Below are 24,755 nucleotides of genomic sequence, written 5' to 3' on the forward strand. Positions count from 1 at the left end.
GAAGTTCATCATTAATTTCCTAAATCTGGGAAAATCTACTTGGACAGAGAGGTGTAGTAATAATAGCAGGTATCAAAGCAGATAAGCAAGTTTGGTGAAGGCTCAAAAGATGATACTTAAGAAGACAGATTTTTTTTTTTCTAAACCCAGTGCAGATAACAGTAGTGCTGAAGGCTGAAATGACATGTTCAGTTTGCTGTGCAACACTATTGTCCAGTTTCCATTTCCTACTCTGAAAATATTATGAATAGAAAATATTAGAAGGAAGGGAAAGATGAGACAACCTCCCAGGAAGAGAAATGTCCCCGAGATGTGAAGAAAACAAAGATGAAAATCAAGCATAGTTCTCCCATTTGTTAGTCACAAACTTCTCTCTATGAGATGGAGGAAGTGGCTTCTTTTTCACAGGTCAAAGGTGAGGGAGTGGCCTTGCCTCAAAACCACTGCTATGTAGTGAAGGTTCTTTCTGGCACTGGTGATAGTATGAAATTGCTCTGGAAGAAGCAGGAGACAGGTCAGAGTGAAAATGTTGTGAATTGTCCTGTGGAAATGAACCACTTAGTGTGCCCAAACACACTGCAGTGGCTCTGGTCTGTTGCAGTGGTGTTCAGTGGGCTTGGAGTGAGTTCCTTTTGTCTTACTAGCAGCACTCAGTAAAGCTCATAAGCTTTCCTTAGGAGGGCTTTCCCTTGATTACTGGCTTGGGTGCTGATATGTGCAGAGGTGAAGGGTTGTGACAAGCTGCCCTGCAAACCAGTGTGTGTGGGGAATTCAGAAGTGCACTCCAGTCTGCTGGTGACCATGTCCCCTGTGTCTCACTATTACCATATGATTCTAAGTCTTTCCATGGGCCTCCGTCACTGCTTCTCCTGACAGATCCTGGGATGGCTGGCAGGAGTCATCTCCACACGACCACAACATCCTCTAACATGTTTCGGTGGGGAGCTGAAGATGGGATTGGATTCTCACTCCTGACCTTTGTCTGTCTTCCTCCTCCTGTGCTACCCACTTCTGTTTTGTAGTAACTACATTTATATTGCATGGAGCTGATGTAAACTAGCATCTCAGTAAAAATTCTGTTTTTTTATCCTGTATGCCTGCAGCTGGTTATGTTTCTTTCTAATCTGGAGCAATGAGGTAGTTCTGATAACTAGCAAATTTGAGAGGTATGCTGCTGTTAATATCTTAATGTGTGTCTCTTTATCTTACATGCGTATCTCAGCCTTTAAAACATCTGCACCAAGCCATCAGGACCACTGAAAAAATAATCCCATCCTTTCATTACATAATGGCCTATATACTCTTTTTAGCATGTTGTCATGTGCCTGAAGTCTTTGAGTTGAAACCCTTCCTCACGTACCCTTTAATACCCTTCTCTGCTGGGAGCTCTTTATCTGGTAGAAAGGAACAGAAATGACCAGTGTCAGGAAGAACAGGTCTTTTTGCCTGAGAAAACATGGCATTTCTCACATTCCTCTAATGAAATTTGAATATAAGATGCAAAAATAATCTGCACAGTGAAAGCTGAAGAGCCAAAGACCCAGGAGGGAAGCAGATTAAAAAGAAGTTTTAAATGAGGGTTGTATTCAAATAAACATTACTTGCACACACACGGGGCTGAGGCAGCTGATACGATTGCATTGTCTTGTGTGCCTGTACTCTTCCCTGAAGATGTGATGGTGTGCATTTTAAATCAAAGGGCATTGAAAGAAATCATGCTTTTACAGCCACAGATAAAAGCGAAAATGCTGCACGTAAGAACAAAAGCGGATGGGACACGTCTGTGTCTCTGGGGATTAAGTGACATATGGTAGCTACATGCTTTACATTCTCAGAAAGTGGGAAAATATACAAAATAAGGTGAGAGCTTTTTAGTTACCAAAGCAGTGTAACTATACTATATTTGTGTAAGTGTTGTTGCCATTCCAATTATTTATGTCAGTGAAGTCGCCTGTGAAACAACTTGGTTTTAATCCTATCCTGTTACTTCCCTCATAATTCATAGTTGTATGTGCTTCGTATCCTCCTGTGATCGTTTTATTTGCATTCTTACAAGCATACTTAAAATCCCTAAAAGCAAACAGTGATAAACTAAAAAGAAAACAAATAATGAAATGCTCTGGAAGAATCTGCAGTTTGTTAGGAAAATACTTGAGAATTCCAGGAGCTAGCTCTGCTGCTCAAGGGTTTTCCTAATGGCTTTTGCTGTGTAAATGTTCCAGTCACACTTATGTATTAGGTAATCCTGATACAATTAAATATAAAAATACTACCAGTATAACAGACGCTAGTTTTCATAGAGTCCAGAACTCCATCAGTTTTTTTTTTTTTTTTTGCAAAACAGTAAAAAGCAAAACTAACAGAAACCACCCCCAAAAAAAGGGAATGTGGCAAAAGAACAGTACACAAAGAGGAAAATGCTACAGAAATATTGTGAAAAACCTGCAGAAAATACAAAAAGAGTAAGTGAATAGGCACGATATTTCTGCAGTTTTGGACCTTTTCTGAAGCAGCAGGGGACAAAAATGTTTGAACACGTAATCAGCCAGGAATATATGTTGATTTTAACAACTGTGCTTATGCAAATTCTTCTTGGAATGGTTTTTGAAAAATATAAGAAAAAGGCATGCTTTGTAACTCAGAAACACAACGGCATGCAGATGTGTCAATAAAAATGGAATAGGAAGAATAGGATGTTTGAACTGAAAATGCTTTACGTATGAATAGCTCCCCCAGTTCTGCATGAATAAAGCAGTAGCTCAGGACTGTGCCAAGAGAAATGAGCAACAACTAGAAAGAGTTCAGCTAGAACAGAAGCTGGTTCAATGCAGATAAAATAAAACAAAATAAAACAAAATAAAACAAAATAAAACAAAATAAAACAAAATAAAATAAAATAAAATAAAATAAAATAAAATAAAATAAAATAAAATAAAATAAAGAGATTATCAAAATAAATCCAGGGAACAACATTAACAAGAGGTGGAATAATCAATAAATGTAAATAGAATGGCTCAGATCAGCTTGGAAGTCCCTGTACTTTTGTCTTCCTTCCTATTAATGTTTCACTGTTTAGTTGCTCTGCATAGGAAGACATTCTGTGGCCCACAACAGAAATACTAGATTAAGGAGTTGACCCCTTTTGGAGCAAACGTGGGGAACTGGCAAGGCTGCCTTGGAGCTCAGGGAGGTCATCATGCCAAGCAGAGCAGTAGGATCTAGCAGCCAAGATATGGCAGCCCTGCTCTGACCTTCTGACCTTCCTGGGGGTAGCACAGGTGCAATCTATACAGAGATAGTTGTGATTGTGACAGCCTTTCTTACCAGACAACACTGAGCAGCCTCCAGACCAAAAAGCCCCTTTGACAGCTCTGAAGTCAAACCCACAGAAGGTGCAATGAGTGTTGTGTTGGCACAGTAGGAAGTCAGGATGCCACTCCAGCACAGAAGAAGCAAGCCAAGTCCAGAGGAACAAGGCAGACAGAGAGGGTAGAAGAAGTCTGTGGTCAGCCCATAGCCACTTGTCGTGTGTTTCTTCAATAGGACAAGCAAACTGTTAGTGGAGGAAGCCAGTGCAAACCACATGCAGCACACAGGGTAGGGGTAGTGGCTTCACTGGTTTTGGTCAGATTACTTTCTTTTTCTTTTTTTCCTACCGGGAGGTTGGGTGTCATTTAAACACCTAACTTTAGTTTTGTGGAAAGCACAGATACCTGAGTCACACTCAGGTCAATGTATCTTATGTCACCACAAAGCACACATGCTAACTGAGGCAGCTCTCCTTGACATCACCAGCAGCAAGACATTTTGTGCTTGAGTGTAGGCATGCCCAGTTGCTGAGTTGGAGGTGACATCAGCCAACACCAGCTTGATCTGATCTCAGTATCTCAGAGAATTCAAAACCCTTTATAAACACCATGGTGGCTCATAGTCAGTATGAGACACCATCTGTGCAAATCTTATCAGAGATGCCTCTCTCCTTCTAGCCGTTAAGCCACACTTATCCAGATTCCTGGATGCAATTATTAACTTGCTTCTAGACTTGCTCTGAGGAGATCTCTGCAGCTTAGCTACTAAAGCTTTGCAGATGTTTATTTGATAACCAAATATTTTGTGTTTTATTCCTACTGACTCTGCCTAACCTGTCTGGAGAATTGCAACATGTCTATATCCAACTGCTGAAATCCTACGTGCAAACTGTGTGCGTGCAAAGAAAGATGGAGCCAAACTGTGAGCTGATAGCAAGGTGCCTTTTTTTATTTCTTGCAGAAATAACTTAAGGCAAGCATGCTGTAGGTGAATGGTGGAGAAGGACAGCTGTTCCCATGCATTTCAGAAATAAGCCCATAGAGAAGCCACATCCTGATCTTTCATTTACATCATAGGATTCCCTGATCCAGCACACCACACTGCTCCCCACGAGGGATTTCTCTAATCTCACAGTAATACATTTAAAGGGACACATATTTTATTGTATTTCTTGTTAGAGAAGATGGTAGCATACTGCAATAGAGAAATATTTCCTGGGCAGGTTACCTTGCAGAGTAGTTCTCAGCAACTCTGTCCTAAAAAGATACATTTTCATTATAATGTGTGTTTCCAGAAGAATTCTGTAGCTGCTTATGGGTCACAATTATCAACTGGCGAACATTGCAGTGTGGGTGTGTTGTAGACTTTGCACAGGCTGCTGTATGAGAGGAGATCCAAAGAGGTACAGACTACATTAACATAGTCCATGAATACATCTACTCTACATGAAGATCTTCACAATACCATAAGCGGACTTTATCCCTGCCGTGGGTTAATTGTCTTGTGCCTGCCAAATGTCTGCAAACTGCAGGAGCAGCTTAGGGAACCAATTTAGGTTACACAGAGTGTAAAGCTGAGTCACAGCATACTCCAAAATTCTGCCTACCTTTCGCAATTGCATTTCACTTAATAATTCCAGCCCAGCAGCTTTTTGTTTCAAGAGAGAAATCCAGCAGCCCTGATGGGGACACTGAGATGAAATACCTTCTATTATAGAAGCTTACAACATTCCTTGCTGGAAATCATGTTCTGTTCCCAGATTTTATTTTGCTTGTTTGTTTTCAATTTCTGGTCCCACACATAGCCAGCTTTGGTGCCCTTTCCACAAAATAGAACCCTTCAGTATCTGGTGCACATCCCCTCCAAGTCCTCAGTACTTTTTATCCCTTTCACCAGAAACAGAACTTGGAAATCAAATTTGATCATTAAAAATAACTAATTGAATAAATAAAAATCATTTCCCTTTTTAAAAAAAAATTGTATTTCTTCTATTTCAGTCTGTTACCATTTCTACTTGTGTGTTCGTTTGAGAATGATTTCCTACTGTTTCCTATATAATTCAGCAACACATGGGATACTGGCTGAGGCAGTGGGACTTTTTTTACTCAAAGTGAGCAGCTTTTATAATCAAAGACCCTACAGCCAGAAAACGTAATTCTTAATGTCTGTTCCAGTTACTTGTACTTCTCCTGTAACACACATAGCGAAGCAAGTCTGCTTGGTAGCAGACTTTGGGAGACTAACCTAGCATCATTAAGTTTTGACACCCAACTTTCAGCCTAATTGAAAAGGTGAAACAACGCATTAGTGACCAGTGAGCTCACAGTGCCTCTGCTTTTGATAACGTTTCTGTGTCTGAGGGGTAGGCAGTGGAAAAGCTTATTCTACCAGTATTCCTGAGAGATCCAGACTTCCTCATCTCCATCAAACACTCCACTTAGCACACAGAGATGTAGTGTCACAATGCATTAACACAAGCATTGCAAGAGAAAAAAGCAGCAATCTCTCTGGAATAGGAGACATTCAGTATTTGAAAATTACAATTTAAAGAAAAAGCCTATGAAAACAAAGGTCTGACTTGCCACCCAGCTCGTTTCCTCCTCCGAAGCAAACGTAACAGAGAAATGGTATTGTGATTGGACTTACCCGGTCTTTGTAATGCCAACAACTGCCACAGCTACGTTCTAGGACACTCCAAGACAACCACTGCTTCTGAATCTCTGTAATTTTATATACTTAACTGGGAGCGCACAGACATGTAGCTATTCATGCCAGTTCAGCCAGGCAGTGTATAGACCAGCTAAGGATACCTTAACAATTTTGGTTACAAGAGGTAGGAAAGCAACAGGACCCCACTGCAGAGGGGAGAGTTGAGGATGGGATGGCAAACCAGGTTTAAGAAGAGTAGTAATATCTAGTAAAATGCTGTAAGCTGAGCTCACAGTGTGAAACCATTTTCCTGGAATACTTAAGGTTATGCTCTCCCAACCTAACTTAAGGTTAGTCTCTCCCAGTCAGACCACTCTGAACGAGCTCTTTTAATGCACCACAACAGTGGTGATATCAGGGCACTGAGCAGCCAAGCTGACTACCAGAGCCTGGAGAAGGCACTTCACTGTTGCAAAAGCTGCGGTAAACAGTTTAAAAGGAATTTTGGAGGCAACCATTACATAAGCACTCAGGATGAGGGCAGAAGTGCAGACAGTCATTCCTTCCCTAAAGCACAGGAACATGGAGAAGGAAGTTAGGGGAGCATGCTGGGCAAATGAAAGGACAGCAAATTTGCTCATATCATAGAGTCTCTATCCATTAGACACTGTGTTGCTGTTTTCCCTGTTTTCCTTCTTACAGAGGGGTCTTACAAGGGAATTGGGGTGTGCTGAGCCACTGGAAAACAAATATTGAGAACCTAAATTAGTACCTTGCAGGAAAGCTTGTTTAAGCTGGTGAAGCAGAGAAACTATGGCCAGAACTGCTTATTGCAGATGGTTAAACATGGCATTCAGTGTGTCAGCAAGGGCTATTGGAGCAGCCCTAAGGCATCTCATCCCCCTCATGCCCCATGACCATGTAATGTATTATTCAAAAAAAGAGTGTCCATAAAACTGATATGTCAGTGCAGCTCACCAAATTAAACAGAAATACTTCTCATTCACCAGGCACTGCCATATTCAGAAGCCACAAAATTCTGTTTAGTACCAGAAAAGCCAAAGGGACCATGAATTCAACAGGATTATAAATAGAGCAATATTACCGGCTTTAAAAGGTCTGGCTGCTGTATTTGAGAGATGCCTGTTCCAGGCTTACAGGGCTTGCTGAGCACAGTAAAAAGCTGGGGAATAGGAAAGCTGGCTCTTAGTGTTTGCTTGGATTGTCACAAAGGCATTCAAATTAACTACTGTGGGAGGAGTCCTGGCCTCAGTGTGAAGAGCTCTGGTCAAGAGTTTAAGAGTCAGATGCACAGACACCAGGAGCTGCAATGGAGTAAAAATGCTTCAGTCCAAAGTAATAACAATTCAGAGAGTAGATTCCCTCTCAGGGGTTGGTTTTCCACAGATCCGGGAATGCATACTCACACTGACAAGACTGATTTGTCCTCAGGGAGCTGCAGCCCATGACACTCACCCTGTCTGATGCATCTCTCAGTAATGCTCAGGCTGTCACCAGCCAGAGCACCTCTTGGCGGACCTGAGCTCCTGAGCAGTGTATCCCAGCAAACTGCTGGCGTTGACAGGGATGAGCCCTGATCCATCACTGCTGCATCCATGATAGCTGTGGCCAGGAAGCACAGCAAAAACACTTACATGAACTCTCTCTGTACCCAGTGCAGAGCTGAGGAGCCAATACATAGCAGCATTATGCAATTTAATCACATACTGAGGTTCTGCTAGTCATTAACAAGTTTATGTGTCTGCATGGCATCTTCTCTTCTGCTGAATATTCCCACAGAAAGAGAAGTTAAACATCTAACATCTTCAGTTCAATATCACCATTGTACATACCTATCAAATATTCTAGCCTTTATACCATCACCTTATTTGGAAGAAAGGCAAGGGAAGTAACCCAAAGCCTGGAGAGACTGCCACATAAAACTGAAGGCAGTGTGAAGAAGGCTTTTTACTACTTCCTGAGTACACACCCAGAAAAGCCTGATAAATCTGCTGTGAGTAATAAGTATACCTGTTGCTCATGCTGGATAAACACAGAATGTGTCCAAGTAATACCAGTGCTGGCACACTGCAGTCCACTGCAGGAAATAAGAATGAGCAAATAAAAAAAGCTCTCTTACTACCTTCCAGCAAGTTGTCTGATAGTTTTGGAGCCTCTGACCGTTGTCAGGAGGGGAACCCAGATGTGGGGAACTTTTACTCTGAGCCCAAAAGACTGCTCAGTAGTTCCTGAGTGTTTGTAAATAGCTAGAGCATTAATAGTTATTCTCTTTAGAAGTTCGTCAGTCACCTATGCAGAAAAGACGTGTCTGTCACACCTATATTAGAGATTTGGAGAACTTTTGGGAAATGCTTTCAAATTACTGACACATTAAGAAGCATTTTTTGCTAAACAGACAAATTATCATTTGTCCCCCTTGGGACAGCACGACCAGCCTGAGTGACAGTGACCTTCTTTCTTTTCTCCTAGTGTCTCAGCAGGGTGAAAGCCAGAGACGCTTGTACAGAGATCTACTAAGAAACTACAATCGTCTGGAGCGCCCAGTCATGAATGACTCCCAGCCCATTGTAGTTGAGCTTCAGCTTTCTTTGCTGCAGATAATTGATGTGGTAAGTTGCTGGCTCTCTACGGTACCCATTCAGCATAATATATCTGATCTCTCATGTAGGTACCAAACACTTCATCTTAATCAGTCTGTCAGAGGTGAGAGCAGGCTGGCTTTGACTGAGCATTCTTCCTAAGTGCTGGAGTATGTGTTTTGACATTTTTTAAAGAGTGAATATCCTCCTAGAAGCACAAGTTCTGATACAACATGAGCTGCAAGAAAATTATGTAGTTTTTCACTTTAAAGAGAAAAAAAGAATGCGGTAGTTTAGAAGCCATGTGTCATTACAAATTATTAATATGTTCTTCTCAGAGCCATGCAAGATGCAATCACTAAAGACCATGTGCAATGTTAAAAGCCAACATCACATCAGTTACACCTTTTCTTTAGACATTATAGTGGCATTGACCTCTTTTCCCTTTTTTTTTTTGCACTACAATTGAAAGATTCTGCCTTGAGGTGAGGTTAGAAATGCATAAAAGCAAAAGCTGGAGGCATAGCCCTCTAATTGTCTTTGCTGATCTCTCTGCAACATACATTTCAAGTCTGGAGATTTGAGCAATGGAAAATTTCACCATAATATACTGAATTCAAATCCCTTTTTCATCCCAAAGAGGATTCTCTATCATGAAATACACTATATAGAATTTATTTTGCATGCATAGAAAACAAAACAGTCAAGAGGACAGTTTTAACTACTTTCAGCTTGTCAAAGCAACGAACAGCTGACAAATCAGTGCTCCTCCCTTCTTCTTTCTCCCCTCCCCTGCTCTCCCTTCCTCTCCCCTCCCCTCCCCTTCCTTCCATAGTCATATGGAATTGTTTCTAGTGCACTGTCACTGCTGGGAAGAGAACAAGGAGAAGAGAGAAAAACTTCTAAATATTGTGCATGTGCAGACCAATTTGTCACAGGTCTCAAACATACAGACTTTTTAAAATATCCACAACCTTTTTGAAGATGTGCAGCTCACTTTCTCTGGAAGGGCAAGCAGGCCCCTGGTGCTCTGGCCCTCCAGAATCATGCAGCACCAGTGCCAGGACCAGCCAGTTGTGGTCCTCCTGCAGCAGGCAGCAGCCACTCAGGCAGGATAAGCTGCTTTCTCTTTTGTCACATTAGCAAATGCACCGAGCTGGAAGAGAGAGATCAGTACCCTTAGCTGAAGTCACTCATTCATGGCAAGAGCTCACAAACCTCTTCATGAATGAAAGAGCAGATAAATCCTCCAGCTACTTTCAAGTAAATTTCAGTGAGCAATTCCAGGTTTAGCAGAGGCATCTTAGCTCCAAAGATCTTGCTTCAAACATTCTTTTTCCAACAGTGTTTTCATGCGGTAATTTGAAGGTTAGGGGTAGCAGAGGGGACTTTTCAGCCTTCAGGCTGTGACTGTACATTTTCAAAGTCAGTCAGTCAGTTAGAGGGAAGAGTTACATAAAACTTTTTTTCAGCTGGGTTTCACATGCCCACGTGAAATGCATCCTTTCAGCAGGCTACATTTCTTTAAGTGCTCTATCTGTGTTATGTCAATGCCTGTTGCAACCAATTTAATTCCTCTATTACATTTTGATTGTCTACAGTAGGAAAGGGGTCATCTAGATGGTCATGCATACATAGAAACCAGCTTTGCTTCCCTGCACACAGTACAGATGCTGTAAATTCTTCAGCTCAGAGCATTATGCAACCTGCAATTTCAGTAATGCAGAGTAACCTGAAATTTGTTTACTACACAATGTGAAAAAAAGTGTCTGTCTCCTCCAGTCCTTTGTGCATGGACTAAAGTATCCTCATTCACACAATACAGTAGCAGAAGAATCCACGTCAAGGACAATATGAGTTGAGCTTATCATGCTTATCATCATAAGAGTCGCATGGGGACATCTGCATGGGAACAGGTGGGCTCTGGACTACTCTCTGGTTGGGTGTAGAAAGTATTTTAATTTGTTGATAAAGGAGCAATATCCTCCTTTCTTTACACAAAGCATTTAGGTGATCATTTCTCTTCTTGCTATCTTGAGAGCTGCACCATGTACTACTTCCAGCAGTGGAAATATTGTCCAGGATGTCAGTGATAATGTGGCTGCCACTCAACTTTCTGCAATGGAAGGGTAAAAGGGCCAATGTGACGTCAACAAGTGGCTGAACCAATCAGCTTAAAAATCCACAGAACACCATTCCCATGGGGGCCAGGACCCAATATAGGAAGTGAAACGTGAACAATCTGTCAGGAAGCAAGTTCTCAGTGTGAACGCTGCTGCTCAGCCTCCGCTGCTGGCAGAACAGATTGCAGCATCTGGATGCTCCAGCTGCTGAAGGAAACACTTGTTTAAGAGGTGGGTTGTGATGTAAAGAGCAGCAGACGAGGTACAAAAGATCAGTAACCTCTTTTAGCTGCATGCAGCACAAGGCCAACCAAGGGGTGTCTCACTCAGACAGGAGGCCAAAGCCAGCTGCCAGACTCAAAACCTTGAAGAACATGTTCTCTGCTTTTCACAGAGGCAAATGCAAGTGAAGGACATCTGTCTCTTCACAAGGCCTGGGTTGCCATGTCCATTGGTCACTCTTACTTGGGGCTTCCACATTCCCTAAGTCATTTCCTGGCACCAGTAGTGGATTTGACTGGTGAAACCTCCCACAGAGCACTGCTAGGCAAGTGCTCTCTGACAGCCTGACAGCCCAAGCAAGGGTAGAGCACATCCAAGAGTACCTGGAACAAGATTCGTCTTCTTACTTTGTCTAAAACTCCAGCCCATCAGAAAGGCTGGACAAATCAAGAGATGAGATATTTTTCACAGAGAAGAAATTGAATGCTTTTTCACTGGGGCCTGTTAGGTAGAAAATATTTGTCATCATGAATAGCAGTTTTGATTGCTCCTGCTGGCACCTGCAGGGAACCTGAGGGGATCTACATCCTTTATGTCAGAGTATGGTGAGACATCTTAAAAAGTACCATCTTTTTTTTTCAGCTTTCTTTCTGCTTGTGATACTGCTTACTATTATCTTCAGCTCAGTGCATCAATGCTACTGCAACAGTTTCCTCACTGCCCTTTGTTATCCAGAGCAAAAGCTTGTTTGATTTGCTTTTCTAGGACACATTTCCTCAAAGTGCAATTTTAAAAATACCATGAAAAAAGAGGAACCCACCAGTCAACTAACAGAAATGTGTAATGAATAAAACTGGAGCACGTATCACAGACTTTAAAAAAAAATTCCAAATAAAAAGCCTAATTTTAAGAAGAGTGCTTCAAAGTGGCTGCACAATGCTGCAGAGGTAATAAATGCCTCAAAAGCCTTTTCTAAAATCAAACAAACCTCCAAATTTCCTACAACAGTGTTGATGCCCTTCAGAAGCAATACACAGTTAAGCACATTCCTTGGCCTCATGTGAGAAAGAGGGAGGGCACAGACACCACTCTCACATTGTTATCTTCTGCAGAGCCATCCAAAGGTCTGGTTGTGCATCTCCTCTCATGTCATGGGGTGCTCTACTGCCTTTCTGCATGTTCACTCTTTCGCTTGCCACTGATTCAGAAAACCTCCCAGCATTTGCCAGGTTGCCCAGGTTTTTAATGCCACATGGTTGTTAATGCTTTAATCACAACTTTCTCCTGTTTCTGAGAGACTGTCAGTAAGAAGAAGGGTGTGCAGTCACCAGTGGGAAGAAACAAAAATAATGAGAAAAAACCCCACCAGCCACTCAAAAGTCAGTTGGCACTCCAGAAGCCAAAGAATCCATTGCTTTATTTGCAGCTACTAATTCCAAACAAACACTACATGAGGAAAATTTAATGCATACTATTCTGATTTGACTGAACCGCATGTAGAAAGAGAGCACATTCTACAGACTGCAGGATCATCCCAAACCTAATCACGTGCGTGCAAACAATCCTACATAAGCTGCAGATTTTGATGCTGCTTGAAGCTCCTGATTGGACTAGAAAGCAGCAAGACAAGATCACAGAATAATTTAGTCAGGAAGTAAAAAGCAAATATTCGGATTGTCTCCTGAAAACCAAAACTATGCATATTGTACATTTCTTGGGGAGGGAAATTATGGGAAAAATCTGCACATACCTTCTCTGAGCACCCAGGTGCGATTATTACTACTACAAGCAGTAGTTTTAAACTAGCTTAGCAGCCCAATAGTTTTAATCTTCTCTACCAGAAAGACATCAAACTGCCAGATTCAAGCTTTAGTTCACTCTGTTTTGTTCATTTATTGTTGTTGTTGTTACTGTAATTTATTGTTGTGGTTGTTATTTTGTTGGTTTAGTTAGTTTGTTTTAAGATTGATATAACAATAGTTCTCCATTCCAAGCAGCTCTTCATGTCCTTTGAATTCAGCTCCCAAAGGGCAGGCTGGTGTAGAATGAGCTCTTTGCTGAAGCTTGCTCCCTTTGCGTGAAAATTGCCAAAGTGAAAGCAGGCAGCCTGTCTGTCTGTCACAGTTCTCCCAGTTCAGAATCTCAGTTCTGAATGTTTTAGAGGTTCATCTCCTTGTCTTTAAGTTCTTGTGTTCTGTAGGATGTAAGTAGAGAAGGGCCCTGTAAACGCAGGTGGCTTATGCAAGAAACTCTACTTTTAACATGAAAATGTGCTTATTCCTTCCAGAAAACATTAATGCAGTGCAGGCACAGTTTTTCCTTTTTGTGAGGTTAGCAGAGGACAAGAAGCACCAAGTAGCTGGGGGTGCTGGTGTTACTGGTGTTAGTACTCCTGCCAGCAGAGCTGAGGAAGATGGCAGCCAGCTATGCTGGTTTTGCAGGGGAATTTAACAACAAGAGACTTGAAGAGTTATGTTTCTATCTCTAATTCTCCTCTCCATTCCTAAATTGTCTTTACAGCAACTAGATCATCCCTTCTCACTGCGCATTCTGGTGCAGTCATATGACCAAATATCTGCACAGCAAACCCAGGTCAACTCACAAGTGATTCAATGAAATAAATATAAATACGCCAGTACGCATAAGCAGCCATTGACATATTATTCCCAATATAGCATCAGCATTCACTAGATTAAACCATAATCCTGATGGTACATCCTGTACAAATCTTTTCAGGATAGATAACTTCAACAGCATAAGCGTGACCTCTCAAGAATGAAACAAAGAACACATAGCAGACAGAGATGTAATCAGAGATGTAATAAGAAAAGGATTATTAAACAGATATTCTGCATTTTGTTTATTTACAAAGCATCAGTAAACAGTAAGGAGAAAAACTCGTTCAGCCCTTCTGGATCTTTCTTTTTTTTCTTTCTTTTTCTGTCCTATTAATGCCTTTCCATTTATTTGTGGGCTTCCCACACAGCCTTTCTGAGCTATATTTATTGTTTATCCTTGTACAGACCTACATTACAAAACAATGTCTTTTTCCAGAAAGATTTTTCTCCACCAGAAGTTGCATTATCATTTTGCAAGAGTAAATTCACTGATTTACTAAATTCTCCCTGCCACTGCAGGGAGACTGAAGCAATTGGTGTTACTGAGGAAGAAATTTGGACATCATTATAAAAGCTGAAAATCTGTAATTAGTGTCCGTGAAAAATAGTCATTAAAATTCCAAGCAGAAAAATTACAGAAATGTTGATAGAACAATAGATTCATTAAAGTTAAATCCCAAACTCTCTCTTCTGGTCATATAGTTCACTTACTGTGGCCAATTTTGAACTCTGAGAAGAAAAATTAAATAAATTGTCCTATTCATTAACGTGGATGGAGCTTCAACAGTGGGAATGCCAGGGCTAATTGAGTCATGAGTGAGTACTTTGGCTGCCGGCTAAGAGCCAGGCATTATCAAAATGCTACTCTTACTAAGCCAATTAAACATTTGAATTTGCTAGCATAGTGAAGTTAGGCACTATGGGAATTACAGCTTCCGTCTGAAAAGTCTTTGCCCACACACTTGCTTTAAGTATTATCATGAAGGCTTAATTACCTGCCTTTTAACTTAGTGCTTTTTCCATTGCCTTCTGCCTAGCTCAGTGCAAAGCCAGTGGATGGGGCTCATCTTGTAAGCAGCAGTTCCATAGCACATTTGCTCTCTGTTTTTCAGCATGGGTCTCCAAGTTTGTGCTTGGTGACTGCAGCTTTAACAAGATATTGACAAATATGCTTGTGAGTTTTTCTGTTCTCACAACAGAATCTCTTCTGATCCAGCTATTTCATAGTAACTACCTAGTTTTCTGCCTGTGTGGTGAAAAGACTTCTGCTATCCTCTTTAAAGAGGTAGGAATTTCAGTATTTAGCCAATGGGTACTCCCTAATCTTCTGTAAAAAATTTTGAGCCGTCAAGGATTTTAAAGCGTCCCTGGCCACTTGTGACTGTGATGCTACAAGGTACTAAGGAACAAAATTTATTTAACTTGAAATTTGCCTGATTATTACTAAGGAGATTGATAGCAGTCACAGGGAAATAAACTCATCCTTTGGAGAAGCAACCAGCTGCTTGAAATGTATGGCACTTTCCACATCTCCCTCCAGTAAGGGCAACAGGGTGTCTCACTCCAATAGGAGGGAGAGGAGGTTCTCTTATTATCTATATACCCTGCATGAGATTAAGAAACAACAGTTCAAATGTTGGTCCGACCAGTTTATTACAAATCTTAATCAGGGAGATGGGGAAGGGAGGATGGATGCTATTATGAATTAGGGTAATGGGGAAGGGAAGGAGGGTGATAGAAAAGATGGGAAAGAAGAAACAAGGAATCTTTATAGGAAGCAAGAGGGAGATAGTCACCATCATGATCCAGCGTGGCTCATAGTTCAGCCTTTGATGTTCGTTAGTGGTGGGTCATCGGGCATTGCTGTTCTGTTGGTGACTACTGCAACCGCAATGGTGACCATGGCGATGATGGCCCCTTTTCAATGCTTTCAAAGTGGACGAGTCAGCTGTCTTTGGAGTAACAGCTCAAATCCAAAGTGGTCGAGTCAGCTCTCCTTGGAGTGGCAGCTTCTGGCTCTGGGATCTCAACAGAAACTCCTTTGTTCCCACCTTCCAGGCCTTGCTAGCAGATAATAGCAGGGATGCTCACCTGCACCCTGTTTTTCACAGGACCCGATGGTATCATTCCCCAGTTTTGCCATACCAAGCTGGAGCTATTTAGTCACAGGCCAGATCTTCCACCAGTAAACACTCCTGAGCACTCTCTTCTGGAGGCAAGCAACTCTGGAGGAAGGGGCTCTCAAATGTTCCCAAAGTGATGTTGATTGTCACACAGTAGCACTCATCACTGGCCTCCTCAACAAATCAATCAGAGTCTTATCACAAGAAATACCTCAGGAAGTAAGCTTTGAGCCAAAGAACGAAGAAGGATTCTCACACAGGGTCCACAGAAATCAGACTTCTCTTGGCTATGCCTCACCTGGGGCTGTGGAAACTGGCACACGATGGGGGCTCTGCAAATGGTCACCATTCTAAACACACAGGTTACAATAAGGCATTCTGACCAAGGCTGTCATCATGTCCTTGCACCCAGTGTTTCTTAGTGTTTCAGTGTTTGATAGACTTGTAGCTTAACACTGCATTCTCTAACTCCAGAGAGTCTGTCACTGCTCCTAAGTAAAAATCTTTTCTCCTCATTCCCTTCCCTGACCAAAGGCTTTAAGTGCTTACTTATATTTCAGAACAGTCTTACGTCTGTCATAGCAGCATGTAAATATAGGAAGAAAATGAAAAGGCATCCTTACGTGTAGCCTGGGAGTGAGACCTTGATGAGTATTCAGGGCTGGACTACTGGGGACCTTTCTCTGCCCTTCTCTTGCTGCTTTCCCTGTGATTTCAAATGCTGAAAAAGGCAATGAATAATGAATAGCTTGGAATAACAATTCCTGTCTAGTCATGTTTATTGGAACATATGCCAACAGAGCACAAAATACATGGAAGGCTATTTCAGGATGAGAAACCCACCCTGGAGAATATGCAAAACACCTACTGCTGTATGTGGATGGCTTGGGATTTCAGTGAAGGAGTGTCTGCTTTTAGACTGTGACATAACATACTTTCCCCCAGTAACTGGGCATATACATCAGTTCATCCAACTTGTCAATTACAGAGCAATCCTGTGCTGGAAAGACACATGAAACCTGTTATCCTAGCTCTTGGGGCTTCTGACAGAGACAAAATCGTAGAATTTAGAGCTGGAAGGGACCCTTAAAAGTCATCTAGCCCAACTGTTCTGCAATGAACAGGGATATCTACAGCTCAATCAGGTACTCAGAGCTCCATCCAGCCTGGGCTTAAATGTCTCCAGAGATGGGGCATCTACCACCTTTTTGGGTAATCTATTCCAGTGCATCACTACCCTTACTGTAAAAAACTTTTTGCTTATGTCCAAACTAAATCTCACCTCTTTTAGTTTGAAACCATTTCCCTTATCCTGCTAAAGACTCTGTCCTATTCCTTCTTATAGCCCCCTTTAGATACTGAAAGTCTGCTATTGGGTCTTCTTGATGGCTTCTCTTCTCCAAGCTGAACAGCCCCAGTTCTCACAGTCTGTCCTTGTAAGAGAGGTGTTTCACCCCTGGGATCATTTTTGTGGCCCTCCTCTGGATAAGCTCCAACAGGTCCACATCTCTCCTGTACTAAGACTCCACATCTGGATGCAGTACTGCAGGTGAGCTCTCACCAGCACAGAGCAGTTAGGGGCAGAATCACGTCCCTTGACCTGCTCTCCACACCATTTTTGATGCAGCCCAGGATGTAGTTGGCACATTTTTGGCTTGTGTCCAGCTGCTGTCCATCAGTACAGGTCCTTTTCAAGGGGCTGTGCTCCATGCTTACATCACCCAGCTTGTACTGATAGTGTGAGTTGCCACAATTCAGGTGCAGACCTTGCACTTGGGTTTGCTGAATCTCATGAGGTTCTCTTGAGTCCATTGCTCAAGTCTGTCTGGATCTCTCTGGATGGCACCCCATCCCTAGGGTATTCTGACTGCACCACACAGTTTGGTATCCACAAACTTGCTGAGGGTGCATTTGATTCCACTGTCAATGTCAGTGATGAAGATGTTAAAGATCATTGATCCCAGTACAAATCTTTGTGGAAACATCTGTGAAACAGTGGAACAAAGCTCCTCCCAGCATGGGGATGTAGTCTTTGGAATGTGCAGGTTTCTGCTGAAGAGCTTGAGGCCAAACAGGGTCAAAAACAATGTTGGAAACTATTACATGGCACTCTTCCAGTTGTTCTGGTCTTCAGGCATTGCTGAGTGGCTGCATTGCAGAAAAAAAATGTTTCCCAAGGGATGCACCGACAGCCACAGTCTGTAGCTGAAGGCCATGCTGCATGTATGATGCAAACAAGCTTGCATTACGTGGCCTTTCTTCCCTGCAGCAGCAGTATGAATTGGTAACAATGGGAAAGAAAGCCAGTATTGCACGGATCTGTGGGACTCAGTCACCAACAATGTGAGCCACAGAGTTTCCTCCCCACTGAGAGGAGTATCATGCATCTCTTCTTGTGGGGAAAAAAAAACATGGCAGAAGTGTGGTTAGAGGCCATAAGACTGTTCAGTCGCAGACTGCTACCCAGTACAAAGGCCAAAGCAGGCTGGGCTAATTGCTCCAGAGGAAGGACATGTTCTTTGCCAAAGCAGGACAAGGGACCAGGAAAACTGTCACCTCAAAGAGTAATCAGTGGAGAGAGACAGAAATGTGGCTCAGCCTTAGGTGAAATATACTTACGAGAAATAACATCTATTCATAGAAGCAGAGGCCCACAGCAATGAAATGAGAAAAGAAGGAGTGATAGAGTGTTCAACTATGAGCTCTTAAATACAAGGGCTGCTTCAAAAGTAATGCTTCCTTTTTTATTATGTTGGCTCGTAGAGGTTGAACCTCTGATATGGGAGTGCAGATGAAGCAAAGGTGTGACATTGAATTCCTTATGTGGAAAAAAAGACAACCATTGACATTTGCTGACACTTGCTGAATGTTTTGGAGATCAGACAGTGGATGTGAGCACAGTGAGGCAGTGGGTGGTGCATTTCAGAAGTGGTGACAACAGTAGCGTCACCTCTGCTGGTGCAGATTGTTACGAGGGCAGCATGCAGGCTCTTGCTCATCACTGGTGGAAACACAGAGCTAATGGTGGTGGTAAAGGAGTTTTTTGAGGGAAATGTGCATTTTCCTCAAGCTGGCAGGTTTTGAGCATTTTCATTTATTCAATGCATTAAAGCTGTTTTAATTAATCATCTCAAGGTTTTGGGCAGATGGGTATTTTAGCAATTTAAAGGGCTGCCAGCTGCAGACACAGGCAGAGCCTACAAGTTTTTGAAAGCCATCCCATTTCCTTTTGATTCTCTTGATCAAAATCCAGTGCAGAGAATAATACCTCTGCTGAAAACACTTTCGAACTCTCCTAGTCAATGGAAATCTTTCTTGACCAGATCCCTCCTACAAAATCAGGAGCATAAGCAGAATTAAAAAAAAAGCTTCCTGTCTTAAGAATTACCTGTTCAATTTGGGATTTTTCTGCTCAATATCTTGCAATAAGTCAATGGCAGAGTCGATGCTCTCTGCGAGAGGGCAAGGATTAATGATCTCAGTTAGTCACCTTGTGACAAAGACCTTGTTACAGAGCTTACATATCACCGTATGATGTGTCTACTGAACCAGGAAGGCCTTTGGATTCTTTTGTCCATGTATTATGACCTAAATAATTGTATGGCTGAGGGCAATCATATTTTGTCTGGATGCTGCTCTGGCAAGGGAGAGTCTACTGACAGGCACTGGTGCAAAAGAAAAGCAAACCTACGCATACTGTAAGCTTTGAATTGACAGCAGTGAATGTAAAACCAAACTAAAACATTCACGTGTCCTAGCACATGTTCTAAAACAAACCTCTGAGGCTGAAGGAATAATCAAATTTCCAAAACAGAGGACTAACTGGGCTGCAGCTGAAGATAGAAAATATGACCCAGATAAAGAAAGGAGGGATTTAGAGGACAATGTTGTACTTGCCAGTGACCACAGAACTAGTTTTTCAAGTATTTTTAAATACCAGGAGCAAACTGATTTGCCTGAGCAGCCCAGGAGAATACCCAGAGGAGTGCTGGAAGGCATCTCTGGGGGCTTGTCATCTCCTGCCTCACCTGGGATCTTGGCAGGACTGCTTTCATTGCTTTGCTGTAGGGAGAGCTGAGCGCTGGGAGCCTATCAAAAACAGAGGAAGGTCATCTCCAGTTCTGATAGTGCCAAGTGAGGCATGGACCATGTACAAAAAAAAGCAAAGTGGTGGGTTAGTCAAGTTTTCTCCTGGGAGGAAAGGCACTTACATGACTTATCTTAAATTCCTTTGCACAAATCCCTGACACATCTGAGAGAGCTGTTTGCAGTGCTTCCCAAGTTGGAGAATTAGCTTTTATCTAGGCCAAACAGTACCTGACAGTGACCACCTGAGACAACATACGGCATATGCATTCTCATCATTATCTTTAAGTATCTTTGTAGTAGAAAAATATGGTCCCTCCCTTGCTTAAGTCTTTCAGAAATGTACACAGTCCACAGCTCCTGATGACTCCAGAGCTCTGAAAATGCCAGGCAACTAGCCCAGAAAGCTCAAAGAACACCTCCTCCCTTAAGAACCCTTCACATTAAAGTATGGATTCATAGTTCCACAGCCTCACCTCCGGGCAGCCTCAGGATGTATTCTTTGCAAGGCCTGGCTCCTCAGAGTCCTTCTCTAGAAGTGTCTTTGCAAGAGAGCTACGTACAAAAGGGAACCTGAATGTCAACATACTCCTGTCCAATATAAAATGATGCCTTTATGCTCCTCTGGAACAGGCTGCTCCTCCCTTCCTCCCTTCCTCCCTTTCTCCCTTCCTTCCTGTCAGGTTGCATCTTTTGCTGAATACACATGCAGCATTTTCTGGGATTTGCTTTCCATAAAGCTTTTGAAAACATAGAGGCCTGAAGGCAAGGATGAGAGTACATTCTGAATGGCTATGAAAATAGCCTGAAGTTACAATTTTCTCCCCCAAGGCTGAAAAAGACATAAGTATTCCAAAGCTCTGTTAGACTCTGTGCTCTTCCTGACTGTAATTATCAAAGAGCAAGAAAGGAAGACCATGTAGAACACAGTTACACTCCAGCTAAACATGTGCAAACTCTAATAGGCAAGTTCATCTTTAACTATAAAATAAACCTGACAAGTAGGACAAACATAATTGTCACAGTAGCCTTATGAAAAGTAGGCAAAACATACCCAAGATAATGTGTTTACGGCTAACTGAAATACCAATATGATGTGCAGTGGATAATGAGCTGCTTGCAGTCAGAGCTACTTACCAAAGTCATTAGCATCTGAATAAGGACCTCATAAAAGTGTGACAGGTGAGCAAGTAGGGCAACAAACAGTTCTGTAAAATAAAGTCAACCCTAGATGATTTTCTTTGCAGAGACAGAGTCTATTAAGTGAAAACTTGCAAATCAGGTAAAAGGGAGTTTCCTTGTGAATAAATCAAAGTGAAGAGTTAAAGACTTCTTAACGGAGATGTCTCCATGTGGAGGAAACTTGCAAGCCTTCCAGATCCACTACATATTACAGCATCCCCTGTGGCTTTCAAGCAGCCAACATAAAAGGGAAAGTCCACTCCTCCTCCTGTCCTTGGTGTGCTGTAATGTACATGGGGAAAATGTTTCATTTTACACAGATTAGGGAAAGGAGCCTTCTACTTGCAACAGCCTGTCATTTGGGTCACTCTGTTTAGCTTTCTCTTAAAAGTACACAGGAAGACTTTTTAAGGAGGATGTATGCAGTATAGAGCCTAAAATCAAAGAATCATAGAATGGCTTGGATTGGAAGGGATCTTAAAGCTCATCCAGTTCCAACCCTCCCCCCCCCACAGGCAGGGTTGCCACCCACTAGATCCACTCTCCAGTACCATCCCAGCACTTTGATGTGGTGGGGGACCCAGGTCTGTATTCATTACTCTAAATGGAGCCTCATGAAAGCAGAGCAGAGCAGAGGGAGACAACCCTCTCCCTCTCCTTGCTGGCTACCTCCCTTTTCATGCAGCCCAAGATGCAGTTGGCCTTCCAGGCTGCAAGCATACACTGCTGGTCGGCTTTTCATCTATGAGGACCCCCCAGTCCTTCTTCAGTGCTCACATGGAGTTCTTCTTCAAGTCTGTACACATCAAGGGTTGCTCCAACCCCAGTTTAGAGATAAGGATGTCAAAAGCCCTGCAGAAGACCAGCTAAATGATATCAGTTGCACTTCCTTTGTCCATCAGTGCATTCATTCCATTGTAGGAGGCAACCATTTTGGTCAGGAACAACACGTTGCCTTGCTTAAGTTGGTCAGGCTGTCATGAATCATCTCATTGTCTTGCATGTGCCTTAACATATCTTCCAGCAGGATCTGCTCCATGACCTTCCCAGCCACAGGCATGAGGATCACCAGCTTGTAGTTCCTTGGGTCTTCCTTTCTCCCTTTCTTTAAAAATGGGAGTGATGATTCCCTTTTTCCAGACCCCGATTTGCCTGACAGTCATGATTTTTTGAATACAATGGAGAATGGCTCGACAGCTACATCAGCCTGTTCCTTCAGGAACCTGGGATGCATGTCATTGGACCACACAGACTTGTGCACATTCATCTTTAACATGTGATCTTGAACCTGCTCTTCACTTTCAGTGGGAGAGCTCATCCAGCCCCTGCTTAGAGGTTCAGGGACATGAGAGGCATGCCAGTGAAAACTGAGGCAAAGAGTTTCTTGAATACCTCTGCCTTTTCCATATCTGTCCTTGCCAGTTCTCCCTTCTCAGTTTTCAGGGGGGGCACATACTCCTTAGCCTTTTTCTTCTGTCTCATGTATCTATAAAATCAATTTTCTTGGTTTTTCCACATCCTTTTCCAGGTTCAGTTGCATCTGGACAGCATCCTTGGACTCTTCCCAGGCCACATGTCCCTGCTTCTACTGCCTGTACATTTTTATCTCTTAGCTTGAATCCACTGGCAGGTTTCCACTCAGCCATTCTAGCTTCCTGCCTCTCCTTGTTGATTTCATGCGTTGGGGTTTGGAATTATAAAGCAATTATTGATTCATTAGCTGCACAAAATATAGCTAGGTTTTAATAAGTAACTCAGATAATCACTATGCTCACCATGCACAGAATGGTGAGGTGGGCATCAGTCAAGAAGAAAGAGCCTCTGAGGATCCCTGGACACATCCTTTGTGTTCTTGAGTTGCTGTCGTTTCCTACATTTGTCAAAACAAATAGCTCTGCTGAATCAATTTATTACCTCTATAACAGGATATAAAATCTAAGCTGATTTTTGTGTGATGTCTTTCAGCAGCAGAAGCAGTTTAGAGTGATCTCAAGAGGAGGCAAGGGGAGCAGCAGGGGAGGTGATGTGATGTACAGTTTTGCATAGATGACTATGGCAAAGGTCTGTGTCATGCCTGATGTTTCCTTTTCCTGGGACAGGCATTTAGCAGAAGACTCTGCCCACAGTGCCAAAGCCACTGGCAGTCCTGTAGATCAATGGTTTCATCCTTTCTAGGATGGGATGTTTCTGCAGTTCCAACAGGACAAGTAAGAGAGGAGAGGGAAACATGAAACAAACAAGTTTATGCGAGGGATTCAGTAGTGCCAGTAATCCAGTATCTTCTGTGCCAGAGAGAAACAGAAAAGGCTTCTCCAAGTGCCTTTAATTCATGCATTAGCTTGCAAGCCTGCAGCCACACAACAGCTTAAGTGTGGGACACACAAGAGGTAAACTCAGAGCTCTCACTGAAGAAAACATATCCACAGAGGCAGCTCAGTGTGTGACAGTCTGCTTCCAAGTAGCTCTCATCTTTCCTGATGCTTCTTCACTAGTTTCCTTTGCATCTCTGGAGCAGGAGTGGGAAAGAAAGACAGTACAAAAGTAGCTTGACGTTAGCAGACTGGTAATTTTTTCTAAAGTGATTAAGGTGGCTTTACTGCCTGTTTAACCAGTAAGTATTGCCAAAATAGTATAATTAAGGATCAGCATGATCCAGAAAGCCCAGGCTACTGAAGGACTGTGGTTTACCTTGTGATTTTGGAGACCAGACATTTTTGGACCTGATAAAATGAAAACCATAGCCAATAGATTTTCTTTAGAAAATTTACTAGGCCACCACATCATCTTGCATCTTGGTGAAGTTCTCTGTCTGTGTTTTCTTACTGAACAGTGGTCACGAGTGTTAACTACTTCATCCCACTGGTGACTTCTGCAGTGAACCTTGAGGTTTGATCACTACAGCTCAGTCAAAGGATTTTCTGCACAGTTTCACAGCATCTTTGCTAATGCTAGAACATCTCTCTTTCCATCAGAGATTTCCATATCTTCCTTGTAATGCAGCTAATTGCTCTGGTCTCTGCATGAGCTCTGTGTTTGATATTTCTTCTTGGCTTTGGAAGAGCAGGAGAAATAAAAACAAGCATAAAATGATCTCAAAATAAATCATAGAATCATAGAATCACCAAGGTTGGAAAAGACATCCAAGATCATCTAGATCAAATATTCACCTACCACTAGTATTGTTTCCCTACTTAAACCCTCGGTACCACATCTAAATGCTTCTTGAACACCTCCAGGGACGGTGACTTAACCACCCCTGTGGGCAGGCAGCCCATTCCAGTGCCTGACCACTCTTCCACAGAAGAAATTTTTCCTAATATCCAAACTGAACCTGCCTGGGCACAATTTGAAGAAGAGTTGTGTCTTAGGAGCCCCAAACATTCTTTACATTTAAAACATCCTTCTTAATGAGCTTATTCTCCTTTTATGACAAAGGTACTTGCTCAATTGACCAGGGAAAGCCAGATGATGTAAACTCTCTGGATTTTGGCAAAGCTTTTGTTACTGCTTATTACACTATCCCTCTAAGAAAATTGCTCAATGTAAAGGTAGACAAAAAGGAATGGGTGAATGATTGGTTGGCAGATTGGGCTCAAAGAATTGTAGTAAATGCAATTACATCAATCTGGCTACCAGTCAATAGTGGGGGTCTGCAGAGCTCAATTTTAGGGCAAGTTCTCTTTAGTCCAATGACTTGGATATGGGACTGTAAGGTATTGTAAGGAAGTTTAGAGATGACATTAACTCTCTTGAGGGTTGAGAGGCCTTGCAGAGAGATTTTGGCAAATTAGAGGGCTGGGCAATCACCAGCTATGTAAGTTTTAAGTAGAGCAAGTGTCAGAT

General features: G+C 42.4%; 1 protein-coding gene across 1 annotated transcript in view; it reads left to right on the forward strand.

The window, feature by feature from the left end:
- Positions 1 to 24,755, forward strand: part of LOC306957325 (neuronal acetylcholine receptor subunit alpha-7-like) — a gene marked incomplete at both ends in the record, with an annotated part of 63,588 nt that overhangs the window by 8,420 nt on the left and 30,413 nt on the right. Inside the window, one exon of the mRNA XM_079548729.1 lies at positions 8,449 to 8,588. Coding sequence (XP_079404855.1) covers positions 8,449 to 8,588 — 140 coding nt within the window. The remainder of the gene's footprint in view (positions 1 to 8,448; positions 8,589 to 24,755) is intronic.

This window comes from Tetrao urogallus (assembly GCF_951394365.1).
Source record: "Tetrao urogallus genome assembly, chromosome: Z".
In the NCBI taxonomy this organism is placed as follows: Eukaryota; Metazoa; Chordata; class Aves; order Galliformes; family Phasianidae; genus Tetrao; species Tetrao urogallus.